Below are 18,023 nucleotides of genomic sequence, written 5' to 3'. Positions count from 1 at the left end.
ACTGAAGATCCGTGGGTCTCTGCTTTGGCAGCAGCTTTGGTGACTTGATTCAGGAGGGCAAAGAAATAAGGGCTTGTGAACAGAGTGGAAATGAAAAACGCTCGCTCAAGGGAATGCACGCGGCGGAAGGGAAGACTCAGCCTTTCCCCACCAGGGTCTTCCTCAGCCTCTCTGAGAGCCCAGGAGCCGCAAGGTGTACGTGACGCTGATCTCCGCTACCAAGGGAAAGCAACGCGAACTCAACCCGGCCCGAAAATCTCAGGGCGTGTTCCCTTTGTTTAACAGCTTTTAACGTACAGGATATTGTAAGAGAGTAGAGATTCTGACTTTCTCAGAAAAGAAGAAACCCCTTCCCACCAGGTCTCAGAAATAGTGATTCTCTCCGGCTCCACCACCCTCCTCCCGCTATCGTGAAGATTTTCGGGGGGAGGGGGGTCAGGAGATCATTGATTTGCGGCCCACTGACTCGAGGGGCCCAGCAGGCGATGCCTTCTTTCCGCCTTGAATTTGGAAAGCTCAGATTGCTTAGCTGGAAACTCTGTGCACGCCTCCCACGCACACATCGATTCAGGTCACGCGAAAGCAGCAAACCCTTCCACGCCTCCGCGGGCCAAGGTCGCTAAATGACCCGATCCCATGCCCCCTGAGCCGTCAATCCTGCCTGCTGATTCTAGTTGCTCTCCCTCGCCTCCCCGCCCCCCCAAGAAGTGTCCATTCGTTTTATTTTTTTTCCCCAGCCCGAGGTCCTCGGTGATAGGCTCCTTCATGGATTTTAATTGCCTCAATCAGCAGTCTTTCTCCCAGCCGTCAGTCAGATCCTGGACGGTGGATTCAGCGACCGCGCTCTCCGAAGCACAGTAATGACGCGCTCCCGAGCACCGCGCGGCTCAGTAGGAAGGCGTCAGGCTCTACTAAGGAGCTGAAACGAGCCCTTCAGCGCGTAGGCGCCCTGCCCCCACCGTCCCCTCCCCAAGCTCACGAACCGCTCGTGATTCCAGCCCAGCCGCCGGGGCTTTCGAGGTCACAGCGACCTCAGCACCGTCTTGGAGGAAGGCGGCGCGATTCCGCGCCGCCTTCCCAGCAGCAGGAGCCAGACCTCAAACAATACGCCAATCGATGCCTGTATGAGACCCGTTCCGGCCACCCGCTCCGCCTCGCCAAGGTCTCTCGGGTCTACCCCTCGGTGAAGCCGGCGCGCAGTCAGCAGCCGGCGCGCAGTTAGCACTCGAGGCAGCGCACCCGAGCCCGCGGGGGCTGTTTGCCGGCTACCGGCTAGCGCTCCCCGGGGGTCCCCTGCACGCCTCCCACCCACGCGCTCTGACTCCAGCTCCTGAGCGCTGTCCGCCTCGCATCCTCCCTCTCCCTTTTTTTCTCTCCGCCGCCCCCTCATCCATCCGGATTGGACTCCTTCTCCTTCAAAAGCAGTTCGGGTGCTCGGCGCTTTCCCATACCCCTGCTCCGCGGACCCTTCGGTCTCCTTCCCTATTTAACCTCAGCCTTCTGAGAGAGTTGCCACGTCTCTAAGCCCTAACCCCAACACACACAGGCATTCACACGCAGACACGCACGTTTCCTGTCGCTGTGTGACACCCACCCTCTGCCGCACGGCCGCGCGGTCCCCGCGCGGTGCCCTCCTCCTGCCACACTCACACACGCACGCAGGCGCGCGCAGAGCCGAGCGGAGGCAGCTTGCCGACAGTTCGCACTCGGAGGCGACCCGCTCCAGTCTCACAGCGCTGATGGCATCTCCAGGCTCCGGCTTTTGGTCCTTCGGGTCTGAAGATGGCTCCGGGGATCCCGAGAACCCCGGCACAGGTAGGGGAAGAGGGGCCTGCAGCAGGCGAGCTTTGCGGGTGGACTGGGGTTTGCAGTGCTAAGGAAGACGAAGGAGGTTTTTCCACCTGCAACAGGAAACTTCGGACACTTCGCCCTGCTCTCGCTGTAGGTTCCTGATGGCCCAAGAGACCAAAACCTCACAGGCCCTTATCCCTTGGAAAGACACCCAAAGAATCTCAGACCTTTTTCAGTGAAGTCTGGGAGAGCCCCCCAAACACAGAGGCGTTTCCTCGACACCGAATTCCGTGGGCCTGGGGCAATGCCACCATCTTGGTGTCTGGACCCTGTAGAGGGATAGAGTGGCTGTGGGGAAAGGGAAAAAAATGGAAGAGATAGAATTCTTGGTCTGGAAGGAGAGGCTGCGAGGAAAATGGACAGCTTCGGTATCTAGGAAAACTCGCCGGAGCAAGGCAGGAAGGGGAGTTTGCCTGAACCTACTGGCACCTGGAAGGCAAGTGCAAAGGGCTGGAGTCTGAGCTCTTGGAAAGAAATCAGAGAACGTAAGGTCGGGCTGGGCCGGGCCGCCGGGCTCCCGCGCCCCCCCTGCACCTGTCCTCCGTGCGGAGCCCAGGGCGGCCTCTTTCAGGACCCCGGGTTTACTGCGTTTGTTCCCGTAGAACGGAATTTCACACGTCGTCTGCTTTCTCTTTCTGCCTCGCTGTCCTCCTCCCTCTCTTTCCTTGCAGCGAGAGCCTGGTGTCAGGTGGCCCAGAAGTTCACGGGAGGCATCGGAAACAAGCTGTGCGGTGAGTGCCCAGCCCGTGCCGGGGGAGGGAGTCGAACACGGCCAGTCAGTCGCCTCTGTGTCCCGCGGGGGCAGTGTCACCTTCTCACCTCCGCATCCCCAACAGCGGAGTTGAGCTCAGTTGCTTGGCCGGGGATGGGCAGGCGCGAGGGAGCTGGGACCGGCGGGCGGCTGACCAGCGCTCTCGATGTGCTTGCCTAGCCCTGCTCTACGGAGACGCCGAGAAGCCGGCGGAGAGTGGCGGGAGCGAGCCCCCGCGGGCCACCTCCCGGAAGGCCGCCTGCGCTTGTAATCAGAAGCCTTGCAGCTGCCCCAAAGCGGATATCAACTATGCGTTTCTACATGCAACAGGTAAAGGCTCCCCGTGGGGTCCCCGGGAGCCACTGTCCCTCGCACTGTCCCACCCACCGCGACCAGAAGGGACTCGATGACAGGGGCCTGACCCGAGTCGTGAAGAAGCAGGGCGGAGGCGGACCTTACGTGAATCTTCAGCTGAAAGCGAGAAACACTGGGCCTGTCCCTTCCGTCTGAGCCCCAACCCCGGCCTCTGCGCAGCGCTGCGCGCGGGCATTCCAAGGGAACTCTAGGGCCGCGGCGCTCTTGCCCCAGTGCCGCCCCCAGGTCTGCGGTTGGCGGAGGTCCCCGCGCGCGCTGGACCTCGAGGACGGCTTCTTGATGGCCGCTGAAACGGGTGGGACTTGGTTGATGAGACTTTCTAGGTCTTTAGATCGCAAGAGTAATTCATAGGGGCAGTTTCACAGGGGAACTATTCTATTCACGTGAGACCTGCGGGCGGTTTTACTCCCTTGTGTTTACACACCCAATCACCTAAATGAGCGCGCGCGCGCGCTCGCGCACACACACACACACACACACACTGACCTAGGAAATAGCGAGCCATCTTAATGGGTCAGAGAGCCTAACATTGCACGCTCCACTTTGCCTGATTTGCCCAAAGGCATTCCTCAAACATTCCGATATGACGTATTTCCATAATCATTTAAGATGATTTACTGAGATACAACATTTAGGACGGACCCCGGTGAAACAGATGAATGGAGCACACTCCTTTTTAAAAAGAAAGCAAACAATACCTTATGGATTGAAATGCAAGAATTAACTTGGGGTGGGGGAGAAACCGCAATTTCTCTTTCTCCTTCTTCTTTAAAAAATACCTCCCATTTAAAGAAAATGCTCTGCGTTTCCAGATTTTTTTTTTTAGCACAAAATCTCTCAGTCCAAAGAGAAATTGCCACATCAAGATCTTGCCTGGATATTTCCACAGTAAAATTAAAATGTGGCATTTTGATTCCATTCTTTAGACCTGCTGCCAGCGTGTGATGGAGAAAGGCCCACTTTGGCGTTTCTGCAAGATGTTATGGACATTTTGCTTCAGTATGTGGTGAAAAGTTTCGATAGATCAACCAAAGTGATTGATTTCCATTACCCTAATGAGCTCCTTCAAGAGTATAACTGGGAATTGGCAGACCAACCACAAAATTTGGAGGAAATTTTGATGCATTGTCAAACGACTCTGAAGTATGCAATTAAAACAGGTATTGTCCAGTCAAAAATAATAAAGCTCTTTTTTCCTTTTACAATTTTTATTTTTTATATAAAAATGTTTTCTGTTTATGGAGTTACTGGTATTTTCAAATTTACAGTTATTTTCATCAATTTAAAAAAGTCATTATTAGAATCATGTGAAGCAAAGGCACCCTTTACTATTAATGCTCATGCTTCTGAAGTTGATATCAGAAACATTATAAACGCATTAAGTATAAATCATCAGATTTTACATTGCTCGTATTTGGCCACGGAGATTAACCACTGATGTAGAAGCAACCATTTGTCAGCAGAAGCCAGTAAAAGTGACCCAAAATGGAGAAAGGAAGAGAATATGGAAATGAAAGCTCAAAAGGCATGATCCAAACAAAAGCCCAAGACTAGTGTAGTGCTAGTCATTTCTTTGGCATAGGAATGGTCAGACATTGGATAAACCATCCTATGTAATCATCGCAACAGAGAGATAATATTTTGGCATTGTCTCAAATGGCCAGGACTTCAGATTCGAACCCCAGGTTTTCTCTTTTTTTAAAGAAATGTCCACAAAAGAAAACACAATACAAACTAGCTTAACAATTCAGCGGTGTTATATACAAGGATGTGTGTGCTTCATAGCCATTCTGAAAATAAAATAAAGAAAATGGGTGGGGGAGGGGAATCAAATATCCTTATTTTAAAGTGTATTTTGTATTTATTGCTTTTTTTCACAGTAGTCTTCATACGCTATCTGTTTTACAGTAACATTTATTTGGGCACATTCTAAGTTTTCATTTTATCTACACAAAATCAGCCATTTATCTCCCCAGGTCATGATTACCCCTTCTTTTCCTGCATTGTCTCTAATCATGCTGATGCATGATGCCACTACACTTCATTAAAGCAATAAAAATAAGTATGAATGAATTTCATGAGGGATAGAAGACCTTGTGGATCTACATTGATTTGTAGCCTTAAAAAAGATCTGCTAGCAAATAAAAATGTCACATGAATATTAATTACCATAGGAACTTGATTTTTTATGTTGCCATTTCTTTGGTTAATGAATTATCATATTGCTCTAATCAACAAAAAGCATTTTAAGAATGTTTGCTGTGTGACTTTTAGCTACTTTTTTTGGTTTTGTTTTTCCATTCGTTATACCAGCAGAGAGGAAAAGTGTGCAGAGAAGCCTAGGAAATGGATCTGCTGCATTATTAGTATCCACTTTTGTGAGACTATAGACTTAAAATTAGGTACATAGGGAAAGGAGTTTAACTTGGTGATTTCGACCACACTTGGCCTGTAGAATGTGAATTTTGAAGGCTTATTAGCTATCATTGTCAGTCATGTTCACAGAGAATCCACATGATGTATACATTAGGCATTAAAGATGTTCTTCCAGCTTTTGATGTATCTGTGGAGGCAAACCTGAACAGTGTTTTTAATTCATTTTTCTTTGATCCATTCCCCTAACCTAATATTTAAATATGATCATAGTAGGTTGCTACCCATTATTTTTACTGCTACCAAACTGAAAAGAACCTATAAAAATGTTTTACATCTTCATCCTTAAAAGCTGGTGATGTCTGACATGTAATTTAAAGAGTTAAGATAATGAGAATTGCAAGTCAATGAAAGTCATAGTTCTGTCTATCAATGCTTCCTTTAGTGTTTGGAGAAGATGGGGCAATTCAATTCTTAGATTTCGCCATAATGCTTGTGAGATTGTTGGTCAAATGTAGTTCTAATGCATTTTATTTGAAGTTCAGGGGAAAAGAAGATTATGTTGGATTTCTAAGCATCAATATCAATATTATTCATAACACATGTAGTCTTCTGGTCTTCCCCATTCCACCCCCAAATAGCAGTTCAAAGAAGTAACACCAAGTCACCTCTTTTTGACTAGCAAGTTTACAGGTTTTTATGCTGTAACTGGTATTTGACAACTCGTACTATTTAGGGTCTGTAAAGTAGTTACCATCTCTGTGACCATTAAGCATTTTAGTTCTCCTAGGGAGATGCTTTTATAAAATATATTAGCACCTGCTTTCTACTGAGAGTCCTTAATCTAATTTTCACTTGGGCTCCAAGCTTAGAGAGGAGTGAGGGGCAGTGGGTTAAATACTTGCAAGTGGGAGTCGTCCTGTATTGTTAAAATTACGTCTGTAAGAACTGTTGGAACGGAAAACTGAAAACTGCAGAGAATGATAGAATTTTAGAATAAATAACATTTTCGGGGATCATTGGACTTGGTGGTAGTGGTGGTGTTTGGGGAGTGCAGGGGTTAATGTTGTCTTGAGTCTTCTAACGGAGCCCTCAGACAAAGAAATGGAAGCATCGATAAATGAGACCGTCCTGGGGTGCGTGCTGCGGGGACACGGAGAGCAGTTTGGACCGACTTTGGGGCCCTCCCCAACTGATGGTGGACAAGGGGGTCAGGGCCGCCCGGGGCTGGTCGTTGGCCAAGCCTGCGCATCCTTCCTGGCTCATTTGCTAATCAGTGGGAAGCGTTCCAGAGGCGCGAGCGGCTCTAATCTCACGTTTCCTCCTCGCTGTCTGCCCGGCTGCGCGTGGCCGCTTATTCCCGAGCCCGGTGGGGGTGGCGGCGGCAGCTGGATGCCCAGGCCGGCTGGGACAGCTGGGAGCCTCCAACGCAGGTCTCTCCCACCCTTTCTCTCGAAGAGCCTTGCCTGGATTCGCCGGCAGCCTGAGGGGGGGGTCACGGGAAGGGAGCAAATAGAATATTTCTGCAGCGCACTTCTGCAAAAATTAAGAGGACATGTTGCTCTAACCTGTCAAACTACTTCCTTCCATTTTTATCACATCACCATCAGTGAATGAAAATTTTGAGGCACGAGAGATTCAGGTGCCATGGGCGAACAAGGTTAAAAAAAAAAAATAGAAAAGCGAGTCAAGCCATTGAAGCCTCAAATTTGCTTCCCAGTTTTCCAAAGGCAGTCGGCAGGGTGAATTGGCCTTTTGATATCCTGGGGCCGGACACAGGCCTTGGAATTTCTCTCAGTTTTTTTTTTGCAGAGGTTTTTCATGCCAAAGTTTCCAGAGAGTTAAATAGTGTGTGATAATAGACGCCAGATTCGTCCAGAAAATGCATATGAATTGGGAGAGTAGATTAATGGATTGATTTGCTAATCTTTATTAATTTCCTCCCTTTAAGGAAATGGCTTAGGGAAAGAGAAATGAAAGGGCATCAGGAGGGAGAGGCGGCTGTGATTTCAGCTGTGAGCTCTAATGAAATGGGGAGTCAATGAGGCAGAGACAGGGGAGGGCTGTTCCAGACCGTGGCCCAGGCGGCAGCAGCAAAGGGGCTTTCTCACTTTGCCTGGATGCATAAACTGACAGGGTCAGCATCAGGGGGCCTGGTAGAGAGCAAAAAGGTAGAAGGGCACTGTGCACAGCCACAGGGAAGCAAAACAGTGCCAGAGCATGAGCAAGAGCCGCACAAATCCCAGTCTCTTTGAAATGTGCCCTTTCCCAGCTCCTATCTTTTCTCGGCGTGTAAATGTCTAGCCACGTGCCCGAGGCTGATAAGAGAGCGCTCCAGTCCCAGAGGTAAGCTCTGTGTTGAGTTTTGTCCCTGTTTTCCCCATTGCCTTCCTTTATCTTGTTCGGCCTGTGCTGGCCTGAGAGACCGTCCCCCCGGGCTTCAGACAGGTGTCCAATAAGTGGGGGCCGCCTTTTTATCAGATGCTATTTCCATAATGGATAATGTTCCAAAATTTTTGCTGCCAAGCAAATCACAGATTTAGAGATTGGCTTTTATGGGGCAAGACAAGGAATGGAATTCTAATAAGATATTTACAACCACATTTTAAATAATAGCCTCAGGAGTATTGGATGTCAACTCCTTTAGAGAGTTTTAGAGAAATCTAGAAGTTAATTAGATAAGCCTTGCTAATGGACTCATCAGCCCACTGAATATATCTTCATGTATCTTATTGATGGGGCAGTGATGTTGACCGTATCCCTCTTTACTGTAAATCACAACTATGAGGAGTTCTGTTGTTTATAATCAAGTATTTGGACAGAAAAGAATCGACAAGAATTGAACTTGCCCATGCCCTCTTTAGACGATCACCTTTTGAATCCAGGGCAAATCACTCAAAGAAGTGTCCTATTTTCTCATTTTTGCGTTGTCTTTTGTAATCATCAGTCATTTGTCACTGATATCATTATGAATGTTGGCATGCCTGGTGGATGTCATGATATGACTGATTCCCAGAACAACTTCAACAAAAAAGGATTTTTAGCAGCATGAGTGTAAACAAGAATAGCTTTGGATTACATGAGCATTTTAGTTTGCAAATGTATTGAAGGGATGCTAGGAAATAAACTAGCATCCACATTGCAAACCACACGTGGTTTTTTTTTTTTGTTTTTTTTTTTTTATATCGGATAATGTTTAGAGGAAGCTTTTTTAGAGTGTGCTTTAAGAAATACCAAAACCCCAAATAGTCTCTCTTGTTAGATGAAATGCTCCTTTTGGGTGCGTCTGCATGCACACACGCACACATGCACACGTTGGGTTTCTGAATATGGATTTCCTACTACTCAAGGATCTTTCAAGGTTCTTTAGCTAGAGCAATCATGTGTTTGAGAGGCATTTATTTTCACTGGATATAGTCTTGATTCTGGTATTCCATTTTATTCAGGGCATCCCAGATATTTCAATCAACTTTCCACGGGACTGGATATGGTTGGATTAGCAGCAGACTGGCTGACATCAACAGCAAACACCAACATGTAAGTCGTTAAATGTGGTGGGTTTTTTTTTTTAAATCCAGGATAATTATTAGTGAGATTTCATAGTCTTTATTCTACCTCTCATGTGAAAATCTCTTTTTAAGTAGCCCCTAACATAGTGATACAAACTTCAGAAGTGTATGGGTGTTCACTCTAACTTAAAAGAAAAGAGTCCTGATCTATCTTTCATGCAATCAAAGTTATATAACATTTTTCAAACACAAAAGGCACTTTTTTGGCATTTTGGATTTATAATTATGTATAAAGTGAACGAGAAATGGGACCAGATGATATCTTTTAAATAGTAGTATTCTGCAGTGTTATTTATTCAATATGATAAATGACCCTTGGGCATTAAGCTCTTAACTTTAGGAATATAGAAAAATGGGCAACCTTTAAGAAGACCTAATTTTCTCTCTGCTCAATACTATAATCAAAATCTTTGTGAATGTAGGGCTTGAAGAGGGACATACAATAGTTCTATAGATGTTGTAATGATGAATTATTTCTTCGAGTTACATACATAAAATGTGGCCATTACTACATTTCAGGTTCACCTATGAAATTGCTCCAGTATTTGTGCTCTTGGAATATGTCACGCTAAAGAAAATGAGAGAAATCATTGGCTGGCCAGGGGGCTCTGGCGATGGGATATTTTCTCCTGGTATATGATATTTCAACCTTTCTTTGTGTTTTTTCTTCTGATACGCAGTGCCTCATTATGAACATAGGAGCGATTCAATATCTAGTCGGTATTTCTGCTTATGTTAAATAGGTTATGTTGATCAAATGAATGAGCATGATAATACATGACCATTGACCATGCTTCGAAGTCAACTCCCCATACTTGACCAAGAGTTATTGGTGTTCAGAAAGAGGGTAAACAGGGGTGGATATTTACCCAACCTTTCTACTGTGATCCTACACAGAAGATGTATGGATCACGTGGAACACAGGAATAAAGATTCCTCAGAAGGGAATTCACTCTCTGAAACTCTTCCCACAATTAGGGAAAGGGTAACCTCATTTAATAAAGCCTTCTCTGTTTGAGGAGGCATTATGAGGCAGATATACGTAATCGAGCCTACGTACTCTGTCCCTTTCCAATAACAACAGAGAAGCCGATGGACTTTAATTTCAAGGAGGGCAGAGAGTGACTTGGGAAACCATTTCTTAAAGCTGAAACAGAGGGTACTGATTCCTTCCAAAGGTTTCTTTTGCCTTCTCTTCTTTATCATGCCATTCAGTCTCTTCATCCTGCCTTTTATCACCAGCCATTGGATTCTAAGCTCCATTATTTACACCTCTTCCAGCCAAGAGAATCAACCTGACACAAAAAAAGCCTTGCCCTTGGTTCCCGATCTGTATGTGACCTTGGTTTTGACGCAGAGAAGAAATAGAAGTTAGAAAGGCAGTAGGGAGAGAGAGTCACTGACCCATGGAAAATAAACCTGGTGTGCAGACTGTCACCTAATCAGTGGCAGGAGAGGGTCATCAGAATGGGGTGGGTGCTCAGTACACTGAGACTGGCCCTGCTGGGGAGGCCACAGCCACACCTGCCATTATGTCAAGCCTAGGAAAGGCCACGTTGAGATGTCCCTTCAGCAAACCTACAGAGACAAGCAGATGATGAGGGAGAGGGAAAATAAAGAACAGGTTGAAAGAAGAAATTACAAGCAAACAACAGTGGCCTTAAGGGTAGGGCTTAATTAAGGAGCTTTACCTATAAGCTCAGATCTGCTATTATATTTTATGCTTTTAAAGATACAACACAATTTTTCAGGTGCTGAAGGAAAACATGTTAGTTAAATGGAAGGGAAAATTAGCTTTTTGTTTTTTTTTTGGTTAAACACCAGCTGTGATGAATTTAAAGCTAGCCTTTATTTTGTAGGGAATGTAGTTTTCCTTTGGAAAACCATTCCCCACTGAGGGAACTTTGTCATCATTGCCTGGAACTGATGCTCTTAAGGTATTTTTCATGAGGAATTAGGTAGTGTTCAAAGATCTGTGTTGTTTTTACCTCTATTCTTCTCCCTCTTACAAGGTTGGTTATGTGATTGAGCATCCTGAGCTCTCTTTTAATGGTCCCCAGGAGTGGGAAGAGAACAGTTGCTCCTGTTGACCCTGAAAACTTGGCTGAGAGGGCTTGGGCCAGGCCTAATTTAGTTGCTTTTGGAAACCACTTGCCCCAGAAAATATACACCCAGAGAAAGAACCTTCTTTGGCAGTTCTGCTAACCAAGTATGGGGACACCCCCAACAATGACAGAAAATGATCAGGTAGAAGGACTTAACCTTGATCATGGGGCTCCTTCCTTGGATCCTAAAGATCTGTATGCTCTCACACCAAGATGGAAGCCACTGATGTCATGCTAAGTATAATGTAGACATCGCAAAGTGGGGAGGGGACAGAAGAAAAGGCCATTGGCAACCTGTTTCTGCTCTGCTTTCTACAAGGCATTACAAAGGAGAGGTGGATTATAGCAACCTCACTTGCAAATGGATGCCTTTCCAGGTAGCATCTGTCCTTATTCCTGGGGTATAGGGTCTTACAATTTAAGGAGTGGGGATGGGGAAATCGTACATCGTATGTGCCTGAGATCTGAAAGTCCTATTGCCCAGGACTAAACATGGAGAGTTAGGTCTGTGACTTGAATATATAGCTCAGCTCAGTTTACCTTACCCCTCCATCTATAGCATCCAGAGGCTTCATGCTTCATGGGAACTTCTCTGGGACTTCTAGAAGAAATCTGTTCATGTGATGTCACCTGTGCCTGGGAGCCAAAGAGAACTGGATGGAGTATTCCTCACTGCTCAGCAAGTCATGAAGGACCAAAAGAGAAGAAAGGGAAATTTTGGCTTAGTCACAAACCTTTTCCTATCTAACAGGATTTTCCTGATGATTCAGAGCTCGTTTTTGCATCCTTCCTCTGGAAGATGCATCTGTCTTCCTGCCTGGGTTGCACAACAGTCTGCTCTGTCTAACGATCCAGAATCCTCTTCATCTCTCTCAGGGCTACTAGATCTTTAGACAGAGAATAACTGGAGTGGCAAAATGAGAAGTGGCAAGGTAGAGCTGGAAGCTTCTTGAATAACTGTGTTATGTGACATGATATCTTTGTGTTCATCTTCCCCTTTTTCTCCTGGCCTCCTTTCTCCCCAGCCTCTCTGACAAGAACACCTAGGGCAGTGCTTCTCCGCTGGGGGCTATTGTAACCCCCAGGGGACATTTGGCAATGAATGGAGAGGTTCTTGATTGTCACAACTTGGTGGCATTGGAGAGGGGGGCAGGTAGTACTAGTAGCTTCTGGTGGATAAGAGCCAGGGATGCTGCTAAACACCCTACAGTGCACAGGACAACCCCCACCACAAGGAGTTCTCCAGTCCCAAATGTTACTGAGTGCCAAGATTGAAAAACCATACATTGGAGTGGAAGTTCCTTTAAAAGCTGGTCCTTTGCCCAGCAGCATCCTACACCCTCAGCCCTTTTAGACAAGTTGTCTGCTCAGAGCAGGCCTGACCTGGATTCCTCTTGCCCCATGTCTCTGGGGGTCAGAAGAGGTAGCAATTGCCCTTATTCAGACTGATGACAGAACCAGGATCTGGATACTTACTGCTCTGGGCCAGGCTGCTTGCTTGCATCAGAGCCCAGGGAGCATGAGGCAAAAGTCATGGCCCTGTGGGGGCCATTCAGTTTGGTACAAAGAGCCCTCTGCTCCTCAGCCACCCAAAGGGAAGGGAACTCAAAGCATTCACATCATGGCAGAGCCCAGTGTGTCCCCTATGGAAAGGAGGAGATAGTGGCTTCACTCTGCCGCATGACGTCACAGCTTCCATGCCAACATCCCCATATGCATGCACAACAATCTGTCTTCTTCTCATATTGCAAAAATCCTGAGCTTTCCAACAATCTTGGGGGAAAGCTCACTTTTCTTTGCTTGTCAAATGAGACCTTACTTATAAGATACAAATATTATGGTATGAAATCCTTGACAATCAGAATGACACAGGAAAAACAAATCAACATAGACTTAAAATTCCCTTAGTTTTGTGTCTTCCTATCATTATGAAATAAGTTTTTTGTTCAGCTATTACAATTGTATTTCTATGAAGTCTTTGAGGGGGAAGAACTGTTCTGGGGAAATTCACAGATGAGTATGATGAAATGGGCTTGGATGTTTATCCTCATTCTATGAGAATTGTGGATTAACAGTCCACACCAATAGCTACAACGGATTTGTCTTAGTGTGAGTGCAAGGCATTGCCTGAGTTGAAATGAAAAGAAATGTGTTCTCCATCAGGAGATAAGTAGGATTTCCACAGGCCTAATGAAGAATGACCACGTTTGCATGGTGGGAAGGAAGGCAACAATTTCTCAGTTCTTAAGAACCTCTTCAAAGGACTCCCAGCAAGAGCAGAATCAATTGGCAGTTCTATTTAGTCGCAGATTTGGGATGTGAAGGGGTAGCATATGCCCTATGGTTGGACCCAGTGCTCCTTTTTGTAGACCCTCTTAGGCTGAGGATTCAGTCTGAGTTTGAGGATTCAAGTCAAAGGATAACCAATAAATATGCCCTTCTCCCATGTCTAAGGAGGATTCTAGGTCAATGGAAATAAGGAATGTTGCTTGCATGTGAAATGATGCTGATAATGACTAGAAAAGGTCACTGTGTGTTGCTGTTACTTTCTTTAGGTGGCGCTATATCTAACATGTATGCCATGCTGATTGCACGCTTTAAGATGTTCCCAGAAGTCAAGGAAAAAGGAATGGCTGCTGTTCCCAGGCTCATTGCCTTCACATCCGAGCATGTACGTGTTTCTGTTCTTTCCAAGTTTAAGGTTATAGTCTGTAAAGCCCAAGCTGAAGGAGTCATATTTGGAAATACTTTATCCCCAGAAGGCAGATACTTCTTGGGAGAGAATGAGGGGAGAGAACAACTGTGGGGTACAATGGGGTGAACCCCTTTCTCTTTGAAATGTAGGAAAAACCCCAAGGAGAAAGCAGAATGCTTCCAGAAACTTCTAGTTTCTATGCGTAATTTTTCTGTAATAATGTTGTGTGTTGGGGGAAGGAGGAGAGGAGAGGCCAGAGTGACTATGAACTCATTTGGACAATTCATGCTGTGCCTACATAACTCAAACCTCTGGAGTGTCCTACTGATACCATCTTTCTGTATGAAAATTCTGATCAGATATTCTATCCTAATGGTGCCTAGAACCATTTAATGCTTATCTTCGGCAGACTTAACCGGAGGTTTTATCACTGTAGAGAAATGGCCTAGTGGTCACATCTGTCATATCTGATCTTTGGGTCAGTTCTGTCTCAGCCAATCACAGCCTCCTGCGTCCTGCTAGGCTCTGTCCAGGCAGGACGCTGAGAGCTGGGTCTTCCTAGCTGAACACCACAGCATAGTACTTCATATTCTTTCCATGGCTTTCAAAGAGTTAATGCCATTCTCCCTTACCACCACAGACACATTGAAAAAAGTGGCCCACCCTGTTGACATAAATTAAGCTAAACAGCCTCGTTCTGCTAGGCCTTCAGCTTTCCTTCCTGTGCAGGGATAGAGCCACACACAAGCTCGAAGCCACTTTGCAGCTCTTTGAGCAACATCTTGGTTCCAAATTCTCCCACCACACAGACCCTGCAGTAAACCAGAGGCTGTTCTTGACAGGCGTCAGTAAGCATTACCTGCCATGGAATTCCTAAGGTTTTTCCTTCACAACCTCTGCTTCAGAATAGCCTAGCGTCTGGGAAACAGTTGCCTCAAAGAAGATCAAGAAGCCCTGTGATGGTGGGGGAAATAGGAGACGGGGAGAGTAGAGGGGTCTATAGGGAAATGAGGGACTCCTGTAAAGAGCCATCAGTGGGGAAAGGCAGGGAGTTATAGTGGGAGTCGAGGCACATCTCCTATGGAACTTTTCTTTTTCTGCTTTAAGTGATGTGTGTGCGTGTTCATAGCAAGGAAGCAAAGGGTAAGTACAAAGAAGCCAGTGACTACCATTCACAACCATAGCAGTAGCCATGGAATCAAAGAAACTAGTGATTTATATTACAAATGATCTTCAGTATCATTTTTAGACATGTTTTACCCTTTTCTTTTGTTTTGTTTCTTTGCCCTTCCTCAACTTACAGAGGTCAAATTTAGCAGAGAATTTCACAGGCTGAAATTACCTGCCTTTACTTTCCTATTTGCTACTTTCCTATTGAATTCCTATTCCTAAAAAAATTATAACAAAATGGATTAAACCAATATAAATTTATTACCTTACAGTTCTAGAGGTCAGAAATCTATAATGGGTCAGGCAATCCTGTGTTGCTTTGGAGATGGTAGAGGAGAATCCATTTCCTTGCCTTTTCTAGCTTCTAGAGGCCACCTGCCTTCCTTGATTCTTGGCCCCTTCTTCCAACTTAAAAACCAGTAGGAGAACATCTTCAAATCTCTCTCTCTCTCTCTCTGACTTCTGCTTCTATTGCCACATCTCCTTCCGTGGCTCTGACTCTCTTCCCTACCCCTTTTCCACAAAGACCTTTTGATGACATTGGGTCCACCCACATAACAGGACAATCTCCCATCTCAAGACCCTTAGCTTAATCACATCTGCAAAGTCCCTTTTGCCATGTAAGGTAACATATTCTTAGGTTTCAAGGATTAGGTTGTGAACATCTTTGCGGGAAGGGCATTATTCAACCTATTAAGCCTAGTACCCTAGCCCATGAGATAATTTTCATTTCTCAGCTTCCGCAAGGATAGAAAACCAAGATATAATTTTTTTCAATTACTATTTCCCTATACTACTGTACCCCTGAATAGTTAAACATTACTCTATTCTCAATCTCAAGAAGCTCAGATGATCTTATATTAGGCATTTTCTTTTGACTTCCAAGCTTTTTGCACAACCTGAAATGAGGTTGGTCGACCGGAAAGCTGCCCTGTGCTCTCTGGTTTCTGTGTGGATTTCTTGGCTCAAGCTTCATGGAAATTGACTTAACCTTGCCCACAAAGCCCAGGTCAGGTGGTCTGAGAGTAATTTTTCTATGCCTTCTTTTCTTGATATAGCAAACTTAGAGTCTAATTTTTGACTTCTAAGTGATAGAAAGGTGATTCAGCTATATAACAACCATTCAATTCTTCCTCCTCCTTCTTGTACCTCGATCCATGCACATAATTATGAAAGAACATTTGAATTATGAACCTTTCCTAAAATACCAATTGGTTCTAACGCTACACCTATTTTTTGACAGATGAACTCTTTTTCTAATGTATAATATCTTATATTTGATAACTATTTGACTCTTTCCAACACACTTCCAATATACAGTAGCTCATCTGATTCTCACTACATTCTTGTTAGGACAAGCAGAGCAGAGATTGTTATTAGCATTTCTTCAATGAAGAGGCTACAGGTAGAGCCAGGATTAAATGGGTTTCCTGACTCCCAAGACAATGAGGTCTCTGCCCCGACTACCAAAGTAGAAACCAGATCAAAAGATTCAGTGACATTTTATACACCAGAGTTCATCAATTAATTTAACATTTTATACCTTCCCAAGTAAAACTTCCACCAAGATCTTTTCTCTTAATGTGACTGTCATGTTAAATTATTACTCCCCTCACTAAAAAAAAAAAAAAAAAAAAGTCCTTATTATCTCATAGGGCTGGGCTGGAGGGGATTTTAGAGCTCTTTTAAAGCATTCCTATGTCTCACTGAACACTTGATCCAAACCATTCTGGACAGATGAACCCTTAAAGTAGCCCTGCCCGGGCGCCTGGGTGGCTCAGTCGGTTAAGCGACTGCCTTCGGCTCAGGTCATGATCCTGGAGTCCCGGGATCGAGTCCCGCATCGGGCTTCCTGCTCAGCAGGGAGTCTGCTTCTCCCTCTGACCCTCTTCCCTCTCGTGCTTTCTAGCTCTCATTCTCTCTCTCTCTCAAATAAATAAATAAAATCTTTAAAAAAAAAAAAAAGTAGCCCTGCCCATGAAGCTTTGGGTTAAGGGGTAACATGATCCCTGTATCTAGTTCCTTCTGGACCCTAGACCTCAGGGCCATTCCATTCCATTCATCACTTAGTGTAGTTCCTTCCAGCTTCAGGCCAGGCCATATATTCCCTTAGTCTTTTTAAGTTTTACAATCACCTTGTCTCCACCAGCCCCAGAAATAGATCTCCACCAGCTGAAAACAGAATATTACCAAGTCATGTCTCAAATGCCTTTTCTCCAGGCCAAACAATTTCCATCTTTGCATGGAGGTTCTTTCCTGAGTCCCTTGACCTGCAGGGAGAAACAGTAGTGGAAGAGCTGCTTTATGAATCTAATGGAGAGAGGGGAGGCCAAAGGCTATGGCAGAAGCTGCTTCAAGTATTGTCTCTCTCAATGCTCTTTGAGAGTTTCCAAGGCCCAAGACTTTTTTTTTTTTAAGATTTTATTTATTTATTTGAGAGAGAGAGAATGAGAGACAGAGAGCACGAGAGGGAAGAGGGTCAGAGGGGGAAGCAGACTCCCTGCCAAGTAGGGAGCCTGATGTGGGGCTCAATCCCGGGACTCCAGGATCATGACCTGAGCCAAAGGCAGTTGCTTAACCAACTGAGCCACCCAGGTGCCCAAGGCCCAAGACTTTTGAGAATCAAATGAGAGCCTTATAAAACACTCACCTCAGCTCCTGGGATATAGGAAACTCTACATAAATATTAGGTGACTTAAAAAAAAGCCCACAACCTTATTTATAGATGAGGAACCCAAGTCCCAGAGGTGAGAGATGTTTTGCCCAGGGTGTCTAGCCAGTCAGTGGCAGAGTCAGATCTAGAGCCTCGGTTTCCTGACAATACCAACACTGCTTTTTCAACTACTGGGTTGGATGACCTCTACACCACTCTAGCTGGCTGCTCTAAATTCACTTGTAGCATCCTTTCTCAAATCTTATTTTCACCATATTGTTATTCTAGTGCTAATTTAATTTCCTGATTTATTGAGCCAGGTCAAGTTACTATCCTTTCTTCTAGTCTGAGCACTGAGTTTAAAACCTGACATGTGCAGAGCCATAGGGATGGAAGTGACGTTGAGAAACTCTCTTCCAGCAGCCAGCCAGAAACATCACACATTGAGGAAGGGAAGGGTCCTCTTTTGTTTACTAAATGG

At 45.4% G+C, this 18,023-nt stretch overlaps 1 protein-coding gene across 1 annotated transcript in view; it reads left to right on the top strand.

The window, feature by feature from the left end:
* The first annotated feature begins 1,739 nt into the window (after nt 1–1,739).
* Nucleotides 1,740–18,023, top strand: part of GAD2 (glutamate decarboxylase 2) — a 75,399-nt gene continuing 59,115 nt past the window's right edge. The window contains exons 1-7 of the mRNA XM_028114175.2: nt 1,740–1,815; nt 2,523–2,582; nt 2,783–2,932; nt 3,904–4,137; nt 8,797–8,887; nt 9,439–9,551; nt 13,580–13,695. Of these exons, the coding sequence (XP_027969976.1) occupies nt 1,740–1,815; nt 2,523–2,582; nt 2,783–2,932; nt 3,904–4,137; nt 8,797–8,887; nt 9,439–9,551; nt 13,580–13,695 (840 nt within the window). The remainder of the gene's footprint in view (nt 1,816–2,522; nt 2,583–2,782; nt 2,933–3,903; nt 4,138–8,796; nt 8,888–9,438; nt 9,552–13,579; nt 13,696–18,023) is intronic.

The sequence above is a fragment of the Eumetopias jubatus genome, unplaced genomic scaffold, assembly GCF_037043125.1.
Source record: "Eumetopias jubatus isolate StellerSeaLion01/CBP00866 unplaced genomic scaffold, mEumJub1_p1.0 scaffold_8, whole genome shotgun sequence".
In the NCBI taxonomy this organism is placed as follows: domain Eukaryota; kingdom Metazoa; phylum Chordata; class Mammalia; order Carnivora; family Otariidae; genus Eumetopias; species Eumetopias jubatus.
This window is presented reverse-complemented; position numbering and strand designations above follow the sequence as displayed.